Here is a 19,641-nt window from a genome sequence, read left to right on the forward strand (position 1 = left end):
CAGGAGACATCAGAAGCACATGTCCATCAAGTGTGGAAGCAGTGAGAATCTAGTCTTCACCCTCAGAACTGTCATCACTGTCCCCTTCTTCAGCTCCATGTGAAACTGATTGACATTGGAGTCTCCTTTCCATTCTAATGAGCAACCTCTCCACATGGCTGATGTGGGCACCAGTGCCAGTTTCTATAACATCATGCACCATCCCTGACAAGTCCTGGCAGGTGATGTAATCACTGCCTCCATCAATACTCCCAGAGGGTACCAATGCACCAGCAGCCAGGGCAATGCTGCTTGATGTGGATGGGCCAGGTAGTGCAGGGGCTGCAGATGCAGTACTTCCAGGTTGTGTCCCAGAAGTGCTGGATGTTGGTGCAACAGCTGATGGAGGGTTAGTAGCCTGAGCTGCAGTGGTTGGCCCACCTCCCTGTGCTGAAAAGCATTACGTTTGTTGGCAAAAAAGTATGACACCATAATGGTGGGTTTCCATTTAACAAGAAAAGAGAGAGACAAGGGGTGGGGTATGACAAGAAAGAAAAGAGGTGATTAGAACCTTTAGATGTCACATTCATGGTTTAGTACAATAAGTATACTTCTATTATTATATTAGCTAATACAGCTTTCTACATCCCCAAAATGATTGTGAATTGATACAAGTAATGATTGGAATATGCAAATATCGGATATATGCTTTTAAAGACACTACAAATTAACTTAACAACATGGCATTAAAGCCAATATTGCTGCAATTAAAAATTAAAAATATTTGCTAAATGTGAATGTATAGGTTACTTGTGGGAATTGGACCTACCTACTCTGAATACAGTATTACACTTGCTTAATGCAATTACCAAGAGCTACAGAAGAAAGCATGCATTCTTCGTTTTACAGTTAGGATCTGCATGCTTAAGTTGCTGCTAATCTCTGGAATACCAATATACTTAATGCAATCATGTTCATTTGTACTACATACAAACCCCTTGCCTCTCTGAGTATCTCCAATCTTTCAGCATGTGCCTCCCTGTTTGCTACACAGGATATTTGCTGAAATATCCTGTGCACAAGTAAAGAAAAAAGAAACATGACATGAAAGCATTACACATACCAGATTTGGTTATCTATATATTTCCATAACATTTGAAGTTGCTTTAGCTGTATACTTATACAACTGTTGGATGTCAGCAGTCCTAAACTCATCCAGCCACTGGTTGAATTTTGCCTGCTTGCACCATTTCAGGGCATTATAATGATGCCTGCATTGCTCCCCAGTGCATGGTATGCCAGTTGCCCTGGAGACAGCCTTGCTAGGCTGTTCCAAGCCTCAACCTTACACTAAGACCTGTTATACTCCCCTCCCCCTGCAACAACCTACAGCTGTAGTACTTCACAAGGAGATTAACACATTTTTTTTACTCCTCTGTGCTGTGAATTTGTCACCATATTTCCCATCTACTGCCACATCTGCAAAGGGCCCCAAACAACAGTACAAATGTTTTCCTGCCTAATTCATGATATCGCATTTTATGAACAGTGTGCAAACATGCACAACCATGCAAACCATACTTGCATGATGTTAAGTGGAGAGAAACTTTGCCAAACAAAGAGGAAGGGAGTTTATGAAACAGCAATCATAATTTGACATTTGTCTTTATTTTATGGCAAGTGTGTTGCTATACCTGGTCCACCTTTGTCCAGTGGTCAACACTGATATGCTAAATGACTTGGCTTTTAAGTGATGAGTTGCTGGTATCAATGGGATTACTTGACACATATTTTGGGGGACCTTATACACTGTTAAAAGCAATTTGTACAAAGTGGGATTCAAACCTATGTAAAAAGAGAATGCACACATTTCCACATAGGTGATTTTCCTCATTGCCACAGAATAAGCATTTACCAACCATGGTCATTATTAATATATACTTTAAAGAGTAAGCTGTGCTATATTTCAATTAAGCCTCTATCTGTGTGACATTACAAGGTCCTGTCAGGTGTGATGCAGGAGTAATGTGTGACATTATACTGGAAATGGATAGACTTGTACTACTTTAGAAGTAGATTCTGGAGTTCTGGTACAGATCACACAATACATTCTGTTTTACAGTTATACTTGGGTTATGGGAGGGGTGCTGATTATCAGTAAACTATGAAGTCCATCATAGTTATGAAAATACATTTTTATTACAAAATCATTGCCATGCTACACCAGTTGCACATATAATACATGTGATATCATGTGTATGCCCAATCAACCTGCTATACACAACTATTTCATATAGCATTACCTTTATATTCAAGGTTTTGTAAAACTTTACAGTGGGATACCCTTACTATAAAGTGGAGTGTGCCATATTAGAAGTTTGGCTTACCTGTATTCTGACCATGAATTTACATTAAGTGCTAGAGGAAGAGTTAGACAGCAGGTGTATTTTCTACATTCAGAACTGTCCAGAGAGCTGATGGCTGCACATCACCACTTAGCCTTTTTGCGTGAAGGTTGTTGTCGTGTCTTTCGGCTTTTCCCAGTTAGGGGTCGCCACAGCGGAACTCCAGTCCGCTAATGACTGGCAGTAAATGTTTACATGCCGAGTTGCCGGCCCTGACGCACAGCCTTCAATGAAGGTACGCCCATTCACGCATGTCTCTACACAGAAGACGCTCTAGCTGAGAATTGAACAGGACAATGTCTTACTGTGAGGCGACAATGCTACCAGAGCACAACCACTGCAGATGTTTGTGTGAAGGTAGGCGAACTAAATAACATTTTTTCAATTTTTTTTCCTTAAGTAGTGAAATGTGCTTGTGCACAGGAAAGCAAAGCACAAATGTTACAGGCAATAACAAACATATACTCCTTGTGTTATAAAGGGCAATGCTACTTGATATGGATGGACAAGGTAGTGCAGGGGAGAATAACTACTGTGGAACTGCAGCCCCACTGTATATAGCTTATCTACTGTGTACCTCAACATATTTACACCTTGAGCTGCACAGAGAGTTGAGTAACAGGTGTTATTTCTGCAGTCAATACCATCCATGTCACTGACCTCCATGCAATACCACTGTTTGCACTTTATAAGGTAAATGACAATACATTTTAAATTTTTATGCAGTTAACTGCGTTTGCACAAAGTCACATCCTGTGCAAGTGGTAAAGATGAAAAAAGAGGAAAAGATAAAAATATTTGAAACAAAGGTTAAACAATTGCACAGATCTGGATATGAACCATCAAACTGAGGTAATTACAAACCACAGGTGGAGGGTGCTATTTTGCTTTGACACAGACACAGCTTTACAACAGCAATCAAATCATGTGCATACAAGCAATTCACATTTCATCTCCAGTATTAGTTCTTACACTTTGACATTCTCAGTTGTACATGTGTGGCTAGCATACTGAGTACAATGAGTGATCACACAAGCATCTATGAATATGATGCAGCTCTGTCTTCTGTTTGTATTCTGGTCATTCTTCCCTTATCTGTGCTTTAATATTAGACATACAGTCTGTTGTGCATTTTCTATCATTTTCCTTTCAAGGTGTGATAAAATTAGATAACAGTGAATAACAGTTTTCACCAAAGGCAGAGGGCTTGTGCTGTTATGGACAAACATTATACGTGTCATGTTTTGCTTTATTTAAAAGCTCACTGAAGATAGTTCCACACTTTGAAAGTGTATCCTCACTGCCACACCCACTGCAGGGGAAGGGTGTCTGAATTGCTGTTGTGTTTTCCTTCACTCACAATAATCATTAACAGTTGCAAGCCATTCGCACCTAACAAAATGGTATAGAGGCTACACTATGTGGCAGATTTAATAAAGACGTGATGACAACATACATTATTTGTATAGGACAGCAGTGTTTCTAAAGCCATTAAGTGGCAGATTGTGAATAGTTGTGACAGCTATAACAATGCTGGCAGCTATTCCATACTACTATTACAGTACGGCCTCAGACTCTGCCACCACTATCACCCCTGTATTCAACTCCCTGCATTTTATCCCTTTGAATCTAGAGACTAGAAAACAACATCATTTTAACTTATAGAACGGCTGGTAGGGCAATGAAAGATATTGTGAAAACTAATTGTTATATAGTGGCAGTAAGTTCTGGTATTTTAAAAGTAGTTGGCAAGAAACCAAGTTTTATTAACAAAAGGGGCAATAACTTTAAGGAGTTTTTTATACTGGTACCAGAGAATAAGTTAAATGAAAGTGTGGTACTCACAAATGTTTAAGCTTCAACATGTGAAGGCATGTGTGCAATGGTGATATTTTTTTTTTCTTCTGCTAATCCGTTTAAGGTTTATAAATCCCTGTATGTGGTTTATGCAGCTTGTTATTTAACCTGTAATAGATTTTGCATATGCAAAACTGAAAGAAAGTTAAGAAACAGAATGTATGAACACATGTATTCCAACAAACAGCTCTGTTGATGCATTATACAGGTTTAGCATTGTGTGCAGCAAGTTTAAGAGAGATTGTTTTTATGTATTAGATCATGTTACAGAGAATATAATTATACATTCAAGTAATTTTAAATGATTGTAGGTTTTCATGTCTTAACAGCAGTGTGAATTTTAAGTTATTTTAATAAAAAGAAACTAAGACATGATAACTGTTACAAGGTTCTGAGGAAGTTCTTAATAAAAGAACGAAAGTGCTTAACACATTTCATTCTGATTGAGTGTCTCATTATGTTTTTTTGTATTTTTCCAAGTGGTTCTTGTTTGCCGCTGGTTTGGTTGTAATATTGTTGCAGGGTAACCTGTGCTTTAAGTAGTCTTTGTTTTAGCATGTGGTGATATGATTTGTTAAAGTCTGTGACTATTTTCCGTCATCTTAAATCCCTATCTTCTACTTTCTTTAAAGGTATTGTTGGGACGTTAACTAGTTTACTGGGGTCAGTTGCATACAGATTGCCATCTGCTGTCATGGGAGCAGACAAAGATGGATTTGAATTCAGTGAGGGGGAATATATCAGATAAAGACAACCGATAGAATACCTTGAGAAGATGTATATCTTTAAAGTAAAAGAGAAAAGCAAGCCAGTCATGATCTATTGGGTACTGGAGGCAAGATGACATTTCTCACAAGCTATGTATTGTATTGTATTAGTTGGACATACATGGTTTTAGTAGCTTTATCATTCTATGAATTTGACAAGCTTGAGAGTTTCTGCAAAAAGAAATTGTAAATACAAAACCATGAATACCAAGGCAAGACTGGACAAGGGTTCTGACATGATAAAACATGTTTTAAATATATATATATATATATATATATATATATATATATATATATATATATATATATATATATATATCTTGGATGGCGGTGCTTCCATAAGTATTTTCATACTCTGTCTGGATTAAAAATTTGTATCCATTGGTTGAGCTAACATGTTTGAAGTATAATGTGAGCTCTCTGTTGGATTAGTTGCAAATATTTTGCTCTTCTGAAATTTTGAGGCTATTTCTATTAGCCATTGACGGGATTTGTGATACTCTATGGCTCACTAGATTTATTTTGACCTGGAACAGTTTCTTTTACTCTGTTATTATTCTTATGGATAGTCTCAAAATGAAATTGTTTTGTTAGACTATTTATTACTTTTAGTTAAGAAAGTAACAATGAAGAAGTGTAAATGTAGGGATTCCCCAAAGAAAGAAAAATTCCTTTGATCAATAAAAAAACTAAATGAAAAAGAACTGACTGTTGGGAATTCAAAAGAAAGAAACAAAGTAAGAACTAAATGTGCTCACTTAAAATATGCACTGAAAAATTGTGTGAAGTATTTCCGTAAGAACTTATCTGATATGGGCAGATTTTTATTAATACTGTTGGAAAATCCCTATCTTACATTTGTCCTTGTAAGGAGGCACAATGTACATATGTAGCATGATTTTTATTTAAGCTTTTTTCTTGTGTAATTATTTTAGTCTTTAAGAAATTTAGAGTTGTTGTTGTAGAAGCTGAATGTTTAAGATGTGGTATTGTAAAGTCTAATAATTGTCCTGTGTAATTGATGATATATTTTGTTAACTGGGAACATGTTTTCATAATGTTGGCATATCAAATAAGGCATTTTTCATAGCTCAAAACAAAAGCTTACTGGGGTCAGTTGCATACAGATTGCCATCTGCTTTCAACTCCTTCTTTACTGAAACCATTCAATCTCTTGCAAGTCAACTGAACACTAATAACTCCTACCCTCCAAATATTTTATCAAGCTCTTCCTACAACTTCTCTCTACAACCAGTCTCTACCTCCTTCATCCATCGACTTCTCCTCAAACTGAAACCTTGTACACCCTCTGCTGACAAGCTTCCCTCCCTCTTTCTGCAAAAGGCTGCCAAAGAAATTGCCTACCCAATTTCTATACTTATTAATAGAACCACCCAAGAAGGAACTATCCCTGACATCTGGAAAGTTTCTCATATTATCCCACTACACAAAGGCGGTAACTCTATCGAGTATTCTAACTTTAGGCCAATTGCACTTCTCTCACCTTTAGCAAAGATTATGGAGAAGTGTATTCATCAACAACTTGTTCAATATCTGTCCCTACACAATATCTTAGCTAACTGTCAACATGGTTTTAGACCCTACCATAGCACTACCACTGCCCTCCTTTCCTTTGTAGATACTATCAATAGCAATCGCAATAATAACCTTCTCTCTTCTGCACTATTCATTGACCTTTCAAAAGCTTTTGACATGGTTAACCACTCTTCTTTAATTAAGATCCTGGAATCCCTCTCATTTGACAAACTTTCCATAAAATGGTTTAGTTCATATCTCTGCAACAGACAACAAGCCGTTCTCTGGGATAACCACATCTCCTCCTTATTGCCCATATCTATTGGAGTCCCTCAGGGCTCTATTCTTGGCCCACTTCTCTTCTCCCTCTTTATTAATGATCTCCACTCTGTTATCCCACAAGCCACCTGCATTCAATACGCTGACGACTCCACAATTATTTGTTCAGCAACCTCATCTTCCGACCTAATTACACTAACCCAAACTATCTTCAACACAGTAGAAACATGGTTTACTAGACGATACCTCCTCCTTAATGCTAAAAAAACTAAACTTCTTCTCTTCACCCCCACCACTCGTACCTCCCCACTACATTTTACCATCCTCTCTAACAATAATACTGTCATCTCTCCAGACTCTACAACTAAACTGCTTGGAATAACCATTGATAACAATCTTTCTTTTGATCAACACATTAACAACACTATCAAATCTGTAAACAGAAAAATGGGATCCTTATACCGGATCAAACCATTTCTCACCCCATCAGCAAGAGCCACTATCGCCCACTCTCATCTTATATCCACTCTCTTTTATGCCTCTCCTATCTTTACTAACCTCAAGAAATCTAACTTAAACAAACTAGCAACTTGCTACAATAACATTGCCCGCTTCGCCACTGGCAACCCCTTTAGAACCCATCACTGCCTTAATTTGAAACTTCTAGGCTGGCTAGAACTACAAAACTATCTTACACTGACACAACTCTCTATTGCACACAAAATTTTGTACCAACCTAATAACACTCCAATTCTTTCACAGCTTTTACCCCGTTATAACAATCTTACCTCTCTTCGCTCCTCTTCTAAACTCTTGACCAAACCTATAAAAGCTCACAACTTAGCTGGTGACTCACTATTCACTAATACCACAGGCCAAGTATGGAATTCTCTACCTAGGGATATAACACTAATCACATCCCTACCCCTCTTCAAACAACAAATCAAACTGTACTTCCAAAATCACTGGCTTTGCTCTTGTAATACTCCTGACTAACTTTTCTACACCCCTCTCCTGACCTTTAACCTCTCCTGGTGCTTTATATCTAGCATGTACCTTTCCTCTCACTTCAATTCACTCGTTGTTCTGACCTATTTTTCTTACCTTTCCCATATCCTCTTGTTAGTCTCTCTTTTTTCTCTCATCTCTTGACTACTATCTCATTCCTTTCCTCTCACATTACTTAATTCCTCCTCCTTCTCTTTCCATTCTTTTTTTATTATTGTAGTAGGAGCCTTATGGTATAGCCTGTATGGAATGTATTAAGTAACCCTTGAAACTGTCCTATCTCTAGTCAGGACTTTTAATGATAATGTACCTTCTTTTTGTGAATTTGATTCGCCTAGTTTATTATTAGCAATTTGTACTCATTCTTGTTTTTTACGATTGTTGTCTTACTTGTATTCTTTGTGTTTATTAAAAGTATGTCTCACTGTTATGTTCTATGTGGAGCTTTTCTCCCCGGGCCTCTACTGAAAATGGAGATATATCCAGCTAGACTAGCCCGGTTAACAAATGTAAAATAAAATAAAATAAATCTGTAAAAGTGATGACAAAAGTGCTTCTAGAAGAATGAGAAGTTATAGTGCAAAGGGAAGAGGTTATGTGTAGCTGATGAGTGTTTAGTTTACAATCTGAAATGTATTTCTAACTTGTCTCTTCACTTTTATAATAAACTGCTCTATTATTTCATTTAGTCTGTCTTTGTTCCATCTGTGTATAAAAGAGTTCCTTTTTGTACCTTACCTGCTTCATGTTTAATGCTATAAAGCTGTATGCCATTTTGTCTAATAAAAGGTTATTTTTTATTATGTAAATGTTACCTCTCACTTAGGTACCACCTTCTGTATGCAGTGAACGTTGCCCACTAGGATACAGGAAAGTCATCAAAGAGGGACAGCCAGCCTGTTGCTATGACTGCCTTCAGTGTTCTAATGGAGCAATTGCAAATGAAACAGGTAAAATATGTTTCTCTTTGTGTTATTTGATTTCTTTGTTGTTATTACTAATAGGTGTTTATGTTTCCTGATAAAGATATCTATTCATGCATTAAACTGAATTGTTGTTGAAATCCTGATACCTATGGAAAGAACAGTTGAGCTTTTCAACTAAATGCAAAGTATTTTGTTGAAGAAAACATACATATTTTTATCAAAACTATTACAAGGATTACATTTGTGTACTAAATGTGGTTCACATTAAATTTAATATATCTAAACCTAAATGATGACATTTAACTCTTACTTGCATGTAAAATATTTTTTAAGTAAATAGTGCTGGCTATGAACTCCAGTCAAATATGGTGTTACGGTTTTCATATTGAAACTTGGATAACTGATGCTTGTAATTTGTTTCTAATTAGTAATGGACAGTGAGAATATATTACTTAAAACACTGTAGCTATAGCAAAACAAAGTGAATTAACCAGATGGTGACTACTAAAAACACTGCAGAGTATATCATCTAACATTGAAGAGTGAAATTAATCTACTGTCCGGTAACTAGAATGTGCTAAATAATCTAAATGGCAACATCCTCCATTTGATAAATGGAAACTTCCTCAGTGCAATCTCTTATATCCTAACTTTTCAATTTACACTTCCAGAATATTTTTACATTTATTAGGCCAGATGTACTGTGAGAGTGCAGTTGTGCAAGCTTTTTAATACACTTGCAGGGTGTTTTTTTTCCCCCACCCTACAAATGTGTAACCACAGTGTTAGGATGAATAAGTATATATAACAGTGTAGTACTGCTGATTAGCAGATATACTGTTTTCTCATCACGTCAATCATGGTCAGTTATTTTAATTAGCAACAGTTGTATTTTATTTGTATAAGTATTTAATAAGTTTTCATTTTATCATACTTTAACTTTTATTGTTTATATTTATTATTTTATTTGCCGTTATATTTTAATTATGCATGTCACTTAGCTTTAAAAGCTACTAGAGGGGAGGGGTTAGGGTGTTGTCCCCTGTAAAACCACTTTGCTACTAATGACACCTGTAGTTCCTATGCATATGTTGTCTGAATAGATTTTGTCAAGTTTGCTGTCAGTGGGTTACACTTCAAGTTCTCCAAGCAGACCCAAATAAATGTCATACTCAGCAACAGCCACTTCTTGCACATTGAGTAATACATGGTGTAACAAGATTAATGTCATTTTATGAGTACACTAATAATTTAGATGCTACAAAAATTCTAAAGAAGAAATCGATAGATTTAGTCGTTTATCCATAAGAGATAAGGAAAAAAATGAAACCATTTACCAAATGTTGCTTACGTTATTACAGAAGATGTTGCCATAGCAGGTGTATGACATAAAAGGATGACTGTAATGAATACTCAAGTATATTTACTGACTCAGTTATACATAAAGTTTAATGTTCTTTTCATGATGAGTTCATTTCTTAATGGGTATTATTGCAAAAGGGTAAAGACATCAAAACCTAACTTACTCCAAGTAGCAATAAAGAACTTTTGTAGTTCAAGAATAAACTTGGCAGACATGTTTGCTTGTTGGCAGGCCATGTGTAGAGCAAGAGAAAGTGGGTACTTGTTGACCATACAGGTGAAGATCAGGAGTCTATGAATAATAAAATCATACCTATTGAATGGTCATAAATGAATATGCATGCAGGTGACTTTGTGACTAAGAGTATGATCAGTAATGAGCTACATCCTTTTGTCAATAGTTTGATTCTTTCAGTCTCCATTTCCTACTATGTGACTGAACAAATCAGTTTTCCAGACAGTGCTTTCTGGATGTGTCTGAAAATGGTCCATGTGTATCATTGCTTTATCCCTAGTCATAAGGATATATACATTAGCTGTTAATAATTTCAGACCCATAAAACTTTGTTATTGATATTTTTTTGATCCATAACACTTTGCCAAGTTAGTGTAAAATAGGCTGATCATTTCTGAAATGTCAGGATGTAAGTAAAACATGCAAATGACAAAAATATTACCACAATGCTCTAATCATCAGGAAAAATAAACATTTCCAGTGTTATGATGCTATACTTTTAATCATGAGCATAGACTCAAGAACCTCTTGTGTGATTGCAAGCCAGTTATCAAGCATGACTTTAAAGGCATTAAAGTTTATTGCATATGTTATGCTCAAGTATATGTAACTCCATAATCTACATACATTCACAGGAAATAAATTTAATTATGCCAGTAGAACACAAAGGTAGAAAAAGAAAATTATGTGGAGTAAACAATAATGTATTATTAAACAAAGTCATAATAAAGAACTGCAAAAAGAAACAGAACTTAAGTATTGCATACTAGATTATAAAAAAAAAAACAATTGAAAGCTACAAATACTTTTTACTGCTGTATAAGATAAATCATATACTGATCAATAACACTGTAGAGACTGAAACAGTGGCAAATCACTTTACAACTAAGTTATAGTAAATGACAAACTATTATTCCAAGGGAAAACATCCAAAGAGGGGTGAGTACTTGTCACCACTGATGTTTTGACTGGATCTTAGCCTAATAACCTGTTTACTTAACAGACTAGGCTATGATTACAGCTTAATTTAAAAAAAATCTATTTTTTTGTGGATGATTTAAGAGGCACTTGACAGCATAACTGCAAATGATTAAGATGTTCTCAGATAATATTATTTATTATTTTTGTTTTGATTTGACATTTGGTAACTGGGAAAGTCTGTTTAGTTCAGAAACTCATTTTCAGTAGAGGCCTGGGGAAAAAGGATCCACAACAGAAAAAACACCGAAAATATATGGAGCATTGGATTTACTTTTAGTATAAAATTTACAATTAGGAGCACAATAGGCATCTGGTATACATTTACATAATGCATACAATTACTAAGAACACAAGAGAAAATAGCAGCTGATTTACAGAGAAGATAAGAAATAAGGAAATAAAATGTGAGTATGTAAATATATTATAAGCTTTACACTAATAGACTTGTTACAATAATAGATAGCAATCTCTCACTGAGTTAGCAAATAAAGAAAAATGAGCTATAAAGGAATTACAGGTAATTAACAAAGGAGGCATATAGAAAAGCATAAATGAGGAATAAATCAAACTTTGGCATGTGTTATGTAAAAGAAAATCTTACGGAGAAAGTTTATCAAGATATAGCAGAAAGTATAAATTTAATAGAGGGGATAGAGACCATATGATGTAGGTATACAGAAGAAGAGAAGGTGAAAGGGGATGTTTGAATGACACTTGATCTGGATAAATGTGCAAAACCAGCATTTATAGCAGAAAAGCTAAAACACCAAGAAAATAACTTGGGCGAAGAATGCAATATATAAAGGAACTTGAACAGGAGGGTGTATATAAATATTTGGAACATATGAAGGGCCAGCAATAGAACATGAACAGATGAGAACAAAATTAAGAATATTTTAGAAGACTAAAAGTAATACTGAAAAATGTCTTGACATTTAGGAATAAAATTCAAGCTATAAATCAGCTTGCTTTGCCTGTTCTAACTTATAGCTTTGGTATGACTGACTGGCCCCAAACAGTACTGGATTAGATGGACAATAAAATAAGAAAAATGCTTCATGCTCTTCTCATGACATATAACAACTTGAGCATAGCAAGATTATGCATCCCTCATTCTATAGGAGGTATGGGCTTCCTTGAAATTGACTATATGTATAGGTCTGCAGTCATGGGACTGCATGCATATTTGTTGGCATCATCAGATCCAAATGAGAATTCTAAAACATGAAGAAAACAAGTCTAAGATGATATATTTGCTGAGACTATTGTCAGCAATTTGGAAAGAGGTGGGAATGGAAATCAAATCAGACGTAGGCAAAAATCAAGTGATTACAGAAAGTAGCAAAAACAAATGAAGGAATATGAAGAACATGACCAGAAGGAAAGGAAGGAAAATGGGAAAGCCCGCAATTATGGTAGTGAGTAGGGAGAATTCCTGGAACAATGACATACTGACCAGTACTTAATGTATGAATGGTTAGGGAGAGGTGAATTTAAACCAAAAGATGAAAAGACCAACACTGGCAGCACAAGACAGTGAGGTGTGTACATGCTGCTTTACAGTGTCAATAGAAAATGCAAGCGATAAAGACAAATGTAGGTTCTCGACTACAGAACTAGAACAATTACGTGTCTTGTTCTTGTTGCTGTATACAATATCCTCATGGTTGAGGGGCTGCATAATGAAAGTGCAAAACTATGGCAAGACTGTTGCATTGGGCTGTGCAAACATTACAGCAAACAGGTAGCTCAGAAGCATTGAAACCATGAACTGCAAAGAATTACTGAAGATTGAGAAGTTCTGATCACATGTGATTATCTAATATTAACAAATAAGAGAGCAGAAACAAGAACCCTGGTATAGTAGTCAAAGAGAAAAGGACAAAATAATCATTAATCAATGAAATAGCTACGCCTAGAGATTATCCTGTATCCAGACACACACACAAAGATCATAAAATACCAGGAAATGCAGTCATACTTAAGTATGCTCCCAATTCATATAATAAAATACTAGGAGATGCAATCATACTTACATATGCTACCGATTCATATAACTCCAGTGGAACTGCAGAAAGAGGCAATTCTTTGTACATTGCAGGTGCTGAGAAGAGCACTCTTGGCAAACATCAAAGACTGAAGCAATACTAATTTCATGCACTCTAATCAAATCCTGAATTAGGAATGGTGTTCATGTCCATCACAATACTAGAAAACCAAAATATTTGGAGAAATTGAACATAAAATATTCCTTAAGCCTGTCTTTAAAGATTTTTCAGTAGTAATCAATAATGAACTGCTTCTAGCCTACACATTCTGAGACGTGAATTAAAAACTAACAGCTGAGTAAAGTAATTCATTCTCACACTTAAACACCATAATCTGGTCTCCCCTAAATGACCTATAAAAACACTTCTAGTTGTAAAGCAGACAGATGTTCATTGTATGATACCTAGTCTTAATTTTTAGTATAAAACCTATAAATCTTGTCTGTCCTTCTAATACATGCCACATTGCAAGAAGACACAGTACCACAATATTCAAAGTCAGGGAACATTAGACTTTTAACAAAGGGGTATCATAGTCATTGCTTTCCCAGACAATATATGTTTCTAATAACATAAAACACCTTTTTAAAATAAGACATGCATTAGCCTTAAAATCAAGCTTATTATCAACAATAACATCAAGATCTTTAATTAGATTAGTTCTCAGAGTTTGGTAGTCAGTGCATAATGGGCATTACTTGTTCCTAGAGCCAAATGCATTACTTTGTGCTTATTAGTATTAAATGAGATACAGCTTTTAGCTGCCAAAGTAAATAGTTAATCCATGAAATGTAGAATAGCTTTATGGTCATTTAAGCACATCACAGTAGTCCCTAGCTTAATGTCATTTGCAACTTTTCCAATTCTGATTTGTTCATTTACAGGCAGTGAGGATACAAAACATTAAATAAAAAAGCTAAATAACAAAACCCTGAGGACACCATTGTTAACTCTCTTAACTGTAGACATAGAGGGGATACTGAATGAAGTAAGAAACCAACCAACACAGCATAATCAACTTAACCAAACCTCAAGGTGTTACCACTCAGTGCTGTCAGCTTAATAAAAAGCTACCCTCCCTCTAAGCCCTACTCTCATTTGAGAATACAGACATCGGTGCAGTTAATGAGAAATAGTTTAAAGAGACAGATAGTATTCCGGCAGTGCAAAGTTGCAATGCCTTCCACAATTTCAGACTAGTAGCTGCACAGACAAGAGATAAAGGTAGAGGTATCTCAAAATACATCAGTAACAAACATATCTGTGCATTGGTCAAACATGATGATGCACTGGAGATCCTCCGTGTGCAGATTACTATAGACAAAATTCTGTACCATATCCCAGCCAGCTATAGGTCACCCTCCATGTTCCAAGAAGCTCAAAATGCATACTCATAGGAGAGTTACTTACCCCTGTATAGGCTGGGAATCCTGCACAGTCTCAAATCTATAGGCACAGAAATTCCTGGACTTCGTAAATATAAACACCTTTAACCAAATAGTAGATACGCCCACTATACGTTCCAACATACTGGACCTCATACTCACAAATGTGGGAGAATGCTGCACCCCCCCATGTCTCTTCCTCTTTGGAAAGGTCTGACTATAAAGTTGTCTCCTTTGAGACCAAAACAAACTCTTTCACCCCAGTAAAACCAGTAAAAGTTAGGAACTATTCAAAAGCAAGCTACCTTTTTTAAGTGATTTTATTTTGTCAAAATTCAAGCCTTTGCAAATCTAAAGAACATAGCAACATATGCTGCTCTCAGAAACTTTGTACAGCCATGTCAATGGCTGCATACAGGCTACTGTACCTACCAGAAGTAAGCCTAGAACTAGCCCCAGAAACAAACCACCCTGGTGGCATCCCAAATTAAACAGGATATACAACACAAATACTATAGACGATATGCCAAAATTCGGGAAGGGTAATTCTCATAAAGATAAAACATCTCTCATCAAACTAAATAGGCAACTAAGAAGCTTATTATGTCAAAAAAAGCCATCTTTGAGGTTAAGATAGCCTCCCAGGTGAAAGATAGCCATAAGGCTTTCTTCTGCTATGTCAGAAATTTCAAGGGCAACACACAGCAATGTGCAGAACTGGTGGTTATTGGTGCCACATTGAGGCTGGTGATATAGTGAACCTGTGAGTAGACAAATTCAGTTTCAACTGTACCCCTCTCACCCCCAACCATCCCTAAAGAAATACCCTCAAACATTACCAGTCCAACTATAACTAGGAAGCATGTCCTGGCTATGCTCACAGAAGTCAAGAACAAAGCCTCAGTGTGCCCTGATAACATCATGGGATGCCACCTGAACAGTCTAAAATATGACATATCATGACCTCTGGAGTCACTATTTAACTATAGCCTTCAAACAGACTTTGTGCCATGAGAATGGAGGACTGCAACTGTCATTTCCCTTCATAACAGAGGACCTTCAACAGATCCTGGAAACTACAGACCATTAGTCTGACTAGTCGTATTTGCAAAGCCATGGAAAATATTATCACAGAAATTATCAACAAGGACATAGGAGACCTCCAGACACTGGACCCATCCCAGTTGGCTTGTCATACTTACTGAACCTGGTAGACGTCTTTGAAAATGTTACTAACACAATGAATGAGAGGAAACTGGTGCATACTGCCTACCTACATCCAGCTAAAGCATTTGATACAATATCCCACTTGGGCATTGTTAACTAACTTATGGAACTAGGTATAAACCCCTATATAACTCACTGGATAACTAGCCGGCTCACAAATAGGACCCAAGAGATTAGAATCAGTAAGGCCATCTCCACAAAAAGGCCTATCATCAGTGGAGTCCCTCAAGGCTCTGTGCTGGACTTGTGGCTCTTTGACATCTATTTCTCAGAGGTCAAAGCCAATGTTAAAATTCTTCTGGCTGAACAGGTTTGCAGATGATTGCAAACTGGGAGCAGTCATTGAATTCCCCCAAGATGAAAACACTCCTCAGGAAAGTCTAACACAGACAGACATACACTTGGTGCCAAAGCCATGGCTTAAAACTTAATGCCAAGAAATGCATTATAGTACCTTTTGGGAAGTTGGCCACCAAGAGTAATTACATCATCAATAAATCTCCCCTAAAAGTTGATTCACTATTCAGAGATCTGGAACCCTTGTAGATAGTAACCTAGCCTTCAGCCAGCATGTGCCTATGGTAGTATGAAAATCTTTCTATGCTGCCCAATTTATGAGTAAGGGCATGGCATCTAGGTCCAGAGAGGTCATTATACCACTCTACACAGCTTTCATCAGGCCCATCATAGAATATAATTCCTCCTTCACTATGTACCTGACCAGACACATACAGCAACTAGAATGAACACAAAGGTTCCTTATAAAAATAATATGTGGTGTAAACAAAATGTCCTATGCTGATCACCTCAAAGTCCTGTCTCTTTACTTAGTATCATACAGACTTCAGAGAGGTGATTGTTGCCTGAGGTATGCATCCCTGGACCCTGTTTTGATGAACCATTTGCACATCTACAAAACAAACAGCATCAGAACTATGAGATCAAAAGACCTATGCTTTGCTTGTAGCGTAAATAGGACATGTTAGACTAACAGATATGTTTTTCAGAGAATTCCCTTTCTGTGGACCAGTCTCCCCATTCATGTGAAGCAAAGTTTTGTTCTAACATTATTTAAATGCAACTTGGACCACTGGATGGGTAATTGGAAATTCTCCCATGGTCTGGCACCTATACCTCTGATGGACAGAAACAGTCAGTAAACCACTCCTATATAAATCAAATTTGTGGGTCACGTATGGGTTACACAACTAGGCTTAAAAGGTTCCTAGTGGTTGTTAACCTAGTATACACCTCTAACCCTATAGACCTATGAACCTTTAACACCATTGTGCAGCACTTAATAGTGTGGAGTGCGTAGGATGATGTGACCCAATACTGGTTAGGAATGCATGAGTTCTAGCATATCACAGTCATAAAAATGGCAGTAACTGTGCTGCAGGAAAGGCCATTTTATGAACAGTCACATGACCCATGGGAAAATAACAGGTAAGTGATGTGCCCAATGCTCTGTGCATTCAACATACAGAATGAGGTTTCCCACAGCTGCAACAAGGATGCCAACAACAGCCCATACAAGGCCATCACAACAAAATTCCAAGTCATTTAATCATATACCTGGGGAGGAAAGGGGTGGTAGCAAAGGTAGAAATGTGGAACATCAAGCAGAAGAACACAAAGAAGGGCAGAATGAAGGGTAGATAGGTGAGGGGAAAATGTAGTACTTGAGCAAGTGTGAGGAGGAAGGAGTGCAGAGGAAAGGAAGCAGATAATACAAATAAACACATTGTTCAGACAAAGACTGAGAGTGGAGGCATGAACACAGGAGGGGGTGATAGTGGATAAATGCAGAATAAAAGAATGTTGATAACTGTTGATGGAGAAGACTGGATTACAAACAGAGGGCAGAGAGAGAGAGACACTTAAGGAAGTGATACTCAGTTACAGTGAATAGAGAATGAAGGATACAGAGGGTTTGCCTGACAAGAGCAAAGGTAGAAGCCACACAGGTGCCAGTCACCTCCATGGCTAACATCAGGGATGAGCATTGCTTCTTGTAGCCTGATGAATGGGAGGGGGCTGACCATGTGACTCAATCAGCCACACAAGGATATGCTTCAAGGTGCTGATACAAGCATCTAGCTACCAGTCCACCTCAGCCATCACCAGCTGCTTAACTTAATGCTGGTTGATTCAGGAGGACCTCTTCTGGACCACACTGAGAAGATGAACCTTCATTCTTCCTCCTGAGTGGTAGTCACAAAGGCCATTATGTAACCCAACAGGTCACTTTTCTCAGTGTGACCATCATCACTCTGCAGACAGACCTGGGGACTGCTGAGCACCTAGCAGCAGGGATGGTGGCTGGTGCAAAGCTCAGTGACTGCTGCCTTATTTCTGCTGGTACCACAGCAGACCATGTAGAAAGACAAAAACTAGGAAAAAGCAATAGTCAGGCAAATGCAACATATTAGCGCACACTTATGACACTTTATTAAAAATAGTGCAGTACAAACTGCAATAATCTATGCTTCCCATGTTGTCTCAAGAGCTTGTCTTATCTCCTTAGGCAAACCATGCATTTGGATTCAGTCTCTTCAGTCACTGTAAAACATAAAATAAGCACTAACCAGCAGAGCATATCCCTGACAACAGAAGGCAATTACAGATTCTGGTGTTAGCCAAATGGCACTGTACCAAACCAAGTACAGAAAGCCTACAATAATAAGTAACAGCCTTTTCCTAAGTTCGGTCTCCCACTAGTGGAGCAGGTCTGGGTGACACATCTGCAGGACACTGCATCCGTGCCTGCACTGTTCACCAGTATAAGTAATGTCAGTGGCATTACTCAGCAAATTAATGCCAGGCATCAGTTTTATAGAGCGGCTATCATACTCCCCCCAGCAAGTGCTTCCTATGGTCTCTATGCAGCAAGTGAAAGAAGAGCTTGGTTTCCTGGCTGCACCAGATGGGAACTCTGACATCAGTATCCAAAGAGGTCATGTCTATGCTGCAGGTCAGAACAATGAGGAAAAATGGCTGCCTACTGTGCATGGCCGTACATAGTGGACACCCCATGATATGTGTCTTTGGACAGGATGGTTGCTCAATGCAAAGAGGCACCAGGATGGCAAGGCTTTGATATGGGCTTCTCAGTGGCAATGCACAAGTGCACTATGAACATAACCTCCCAGACTAGAAACAGGAGATATAATCATGGTAACAGAGACTGTGACTAATAATCTCTTGTGTTACACCTTTGATTTTGAAATTACCACATTAAATCAACTCATTAACATAAGTACTGTACTATGAGAACCACATTACCATAGTAAAAAATGTAACTGCCATATTGCGGGAGACTGTATTATGATAAGCAACTTAGGGTTAGGAATATAATGGATAACAAAGTGTACTGCCGTATAATCAAACAAATAGCATATAGGAGCACTGGTGATGAACCTTAAAACTGCAATGAGCCAACTAGGTGCATAGAGACAACAGGGACAGTTACAGTAGACAGGAGTTTGTGGAGTAACACAGCACAATACATGACAGGGAAATGACATGCTCTGGGGGCAATCGCCCAAACAGGGAACAGTGTACAGGGCAGAACACATTGCAGTCTTGTGGTGAGAGGGGGCACTGAATCTGATAGGAAACAGGGAAAGAGATTAGGCAGGGTAAA

General features: G+C 37.4%; 1 protein-coding gene across 1 annotated transcript in view; it reads left to right on the forward strand.

The window, feature by feature from the left end:
• The window catches only part of LOC122810681 (vomeronasal type-2 receptor 26-like), a 167,567-nt gene that overhangs the window by 35,289 nt on the left and 112,637 nt on the right, over window positions 1-19,641 (forward strand). The window contains exon 2 of the mRNA XM_044082251.1: window positions 8,658-8,781. Within this exon, the coding sequence (XP_043938186.1) occupies window positions 8,658-8,781 (124 nt within the window). The remainder of the gene's footprint in view (window positions 1-8,657; window positions 8,782-19,641) is intronic.

Source organism: Protopterus annectens, chromosome 9.part0 (genome assembly GCF_019279795.1).
Source record: "Protopterus annectens isolate FY-2018-M chromosome 9.part0, PAN1.0, whole genome shotgun sequence".
NCBI classification, from domain to species: Eukaryota; Metazoa; Chordata; order Ceratodontiformes; family Protopteridae; genus Protopterus; species Protopterus annectens.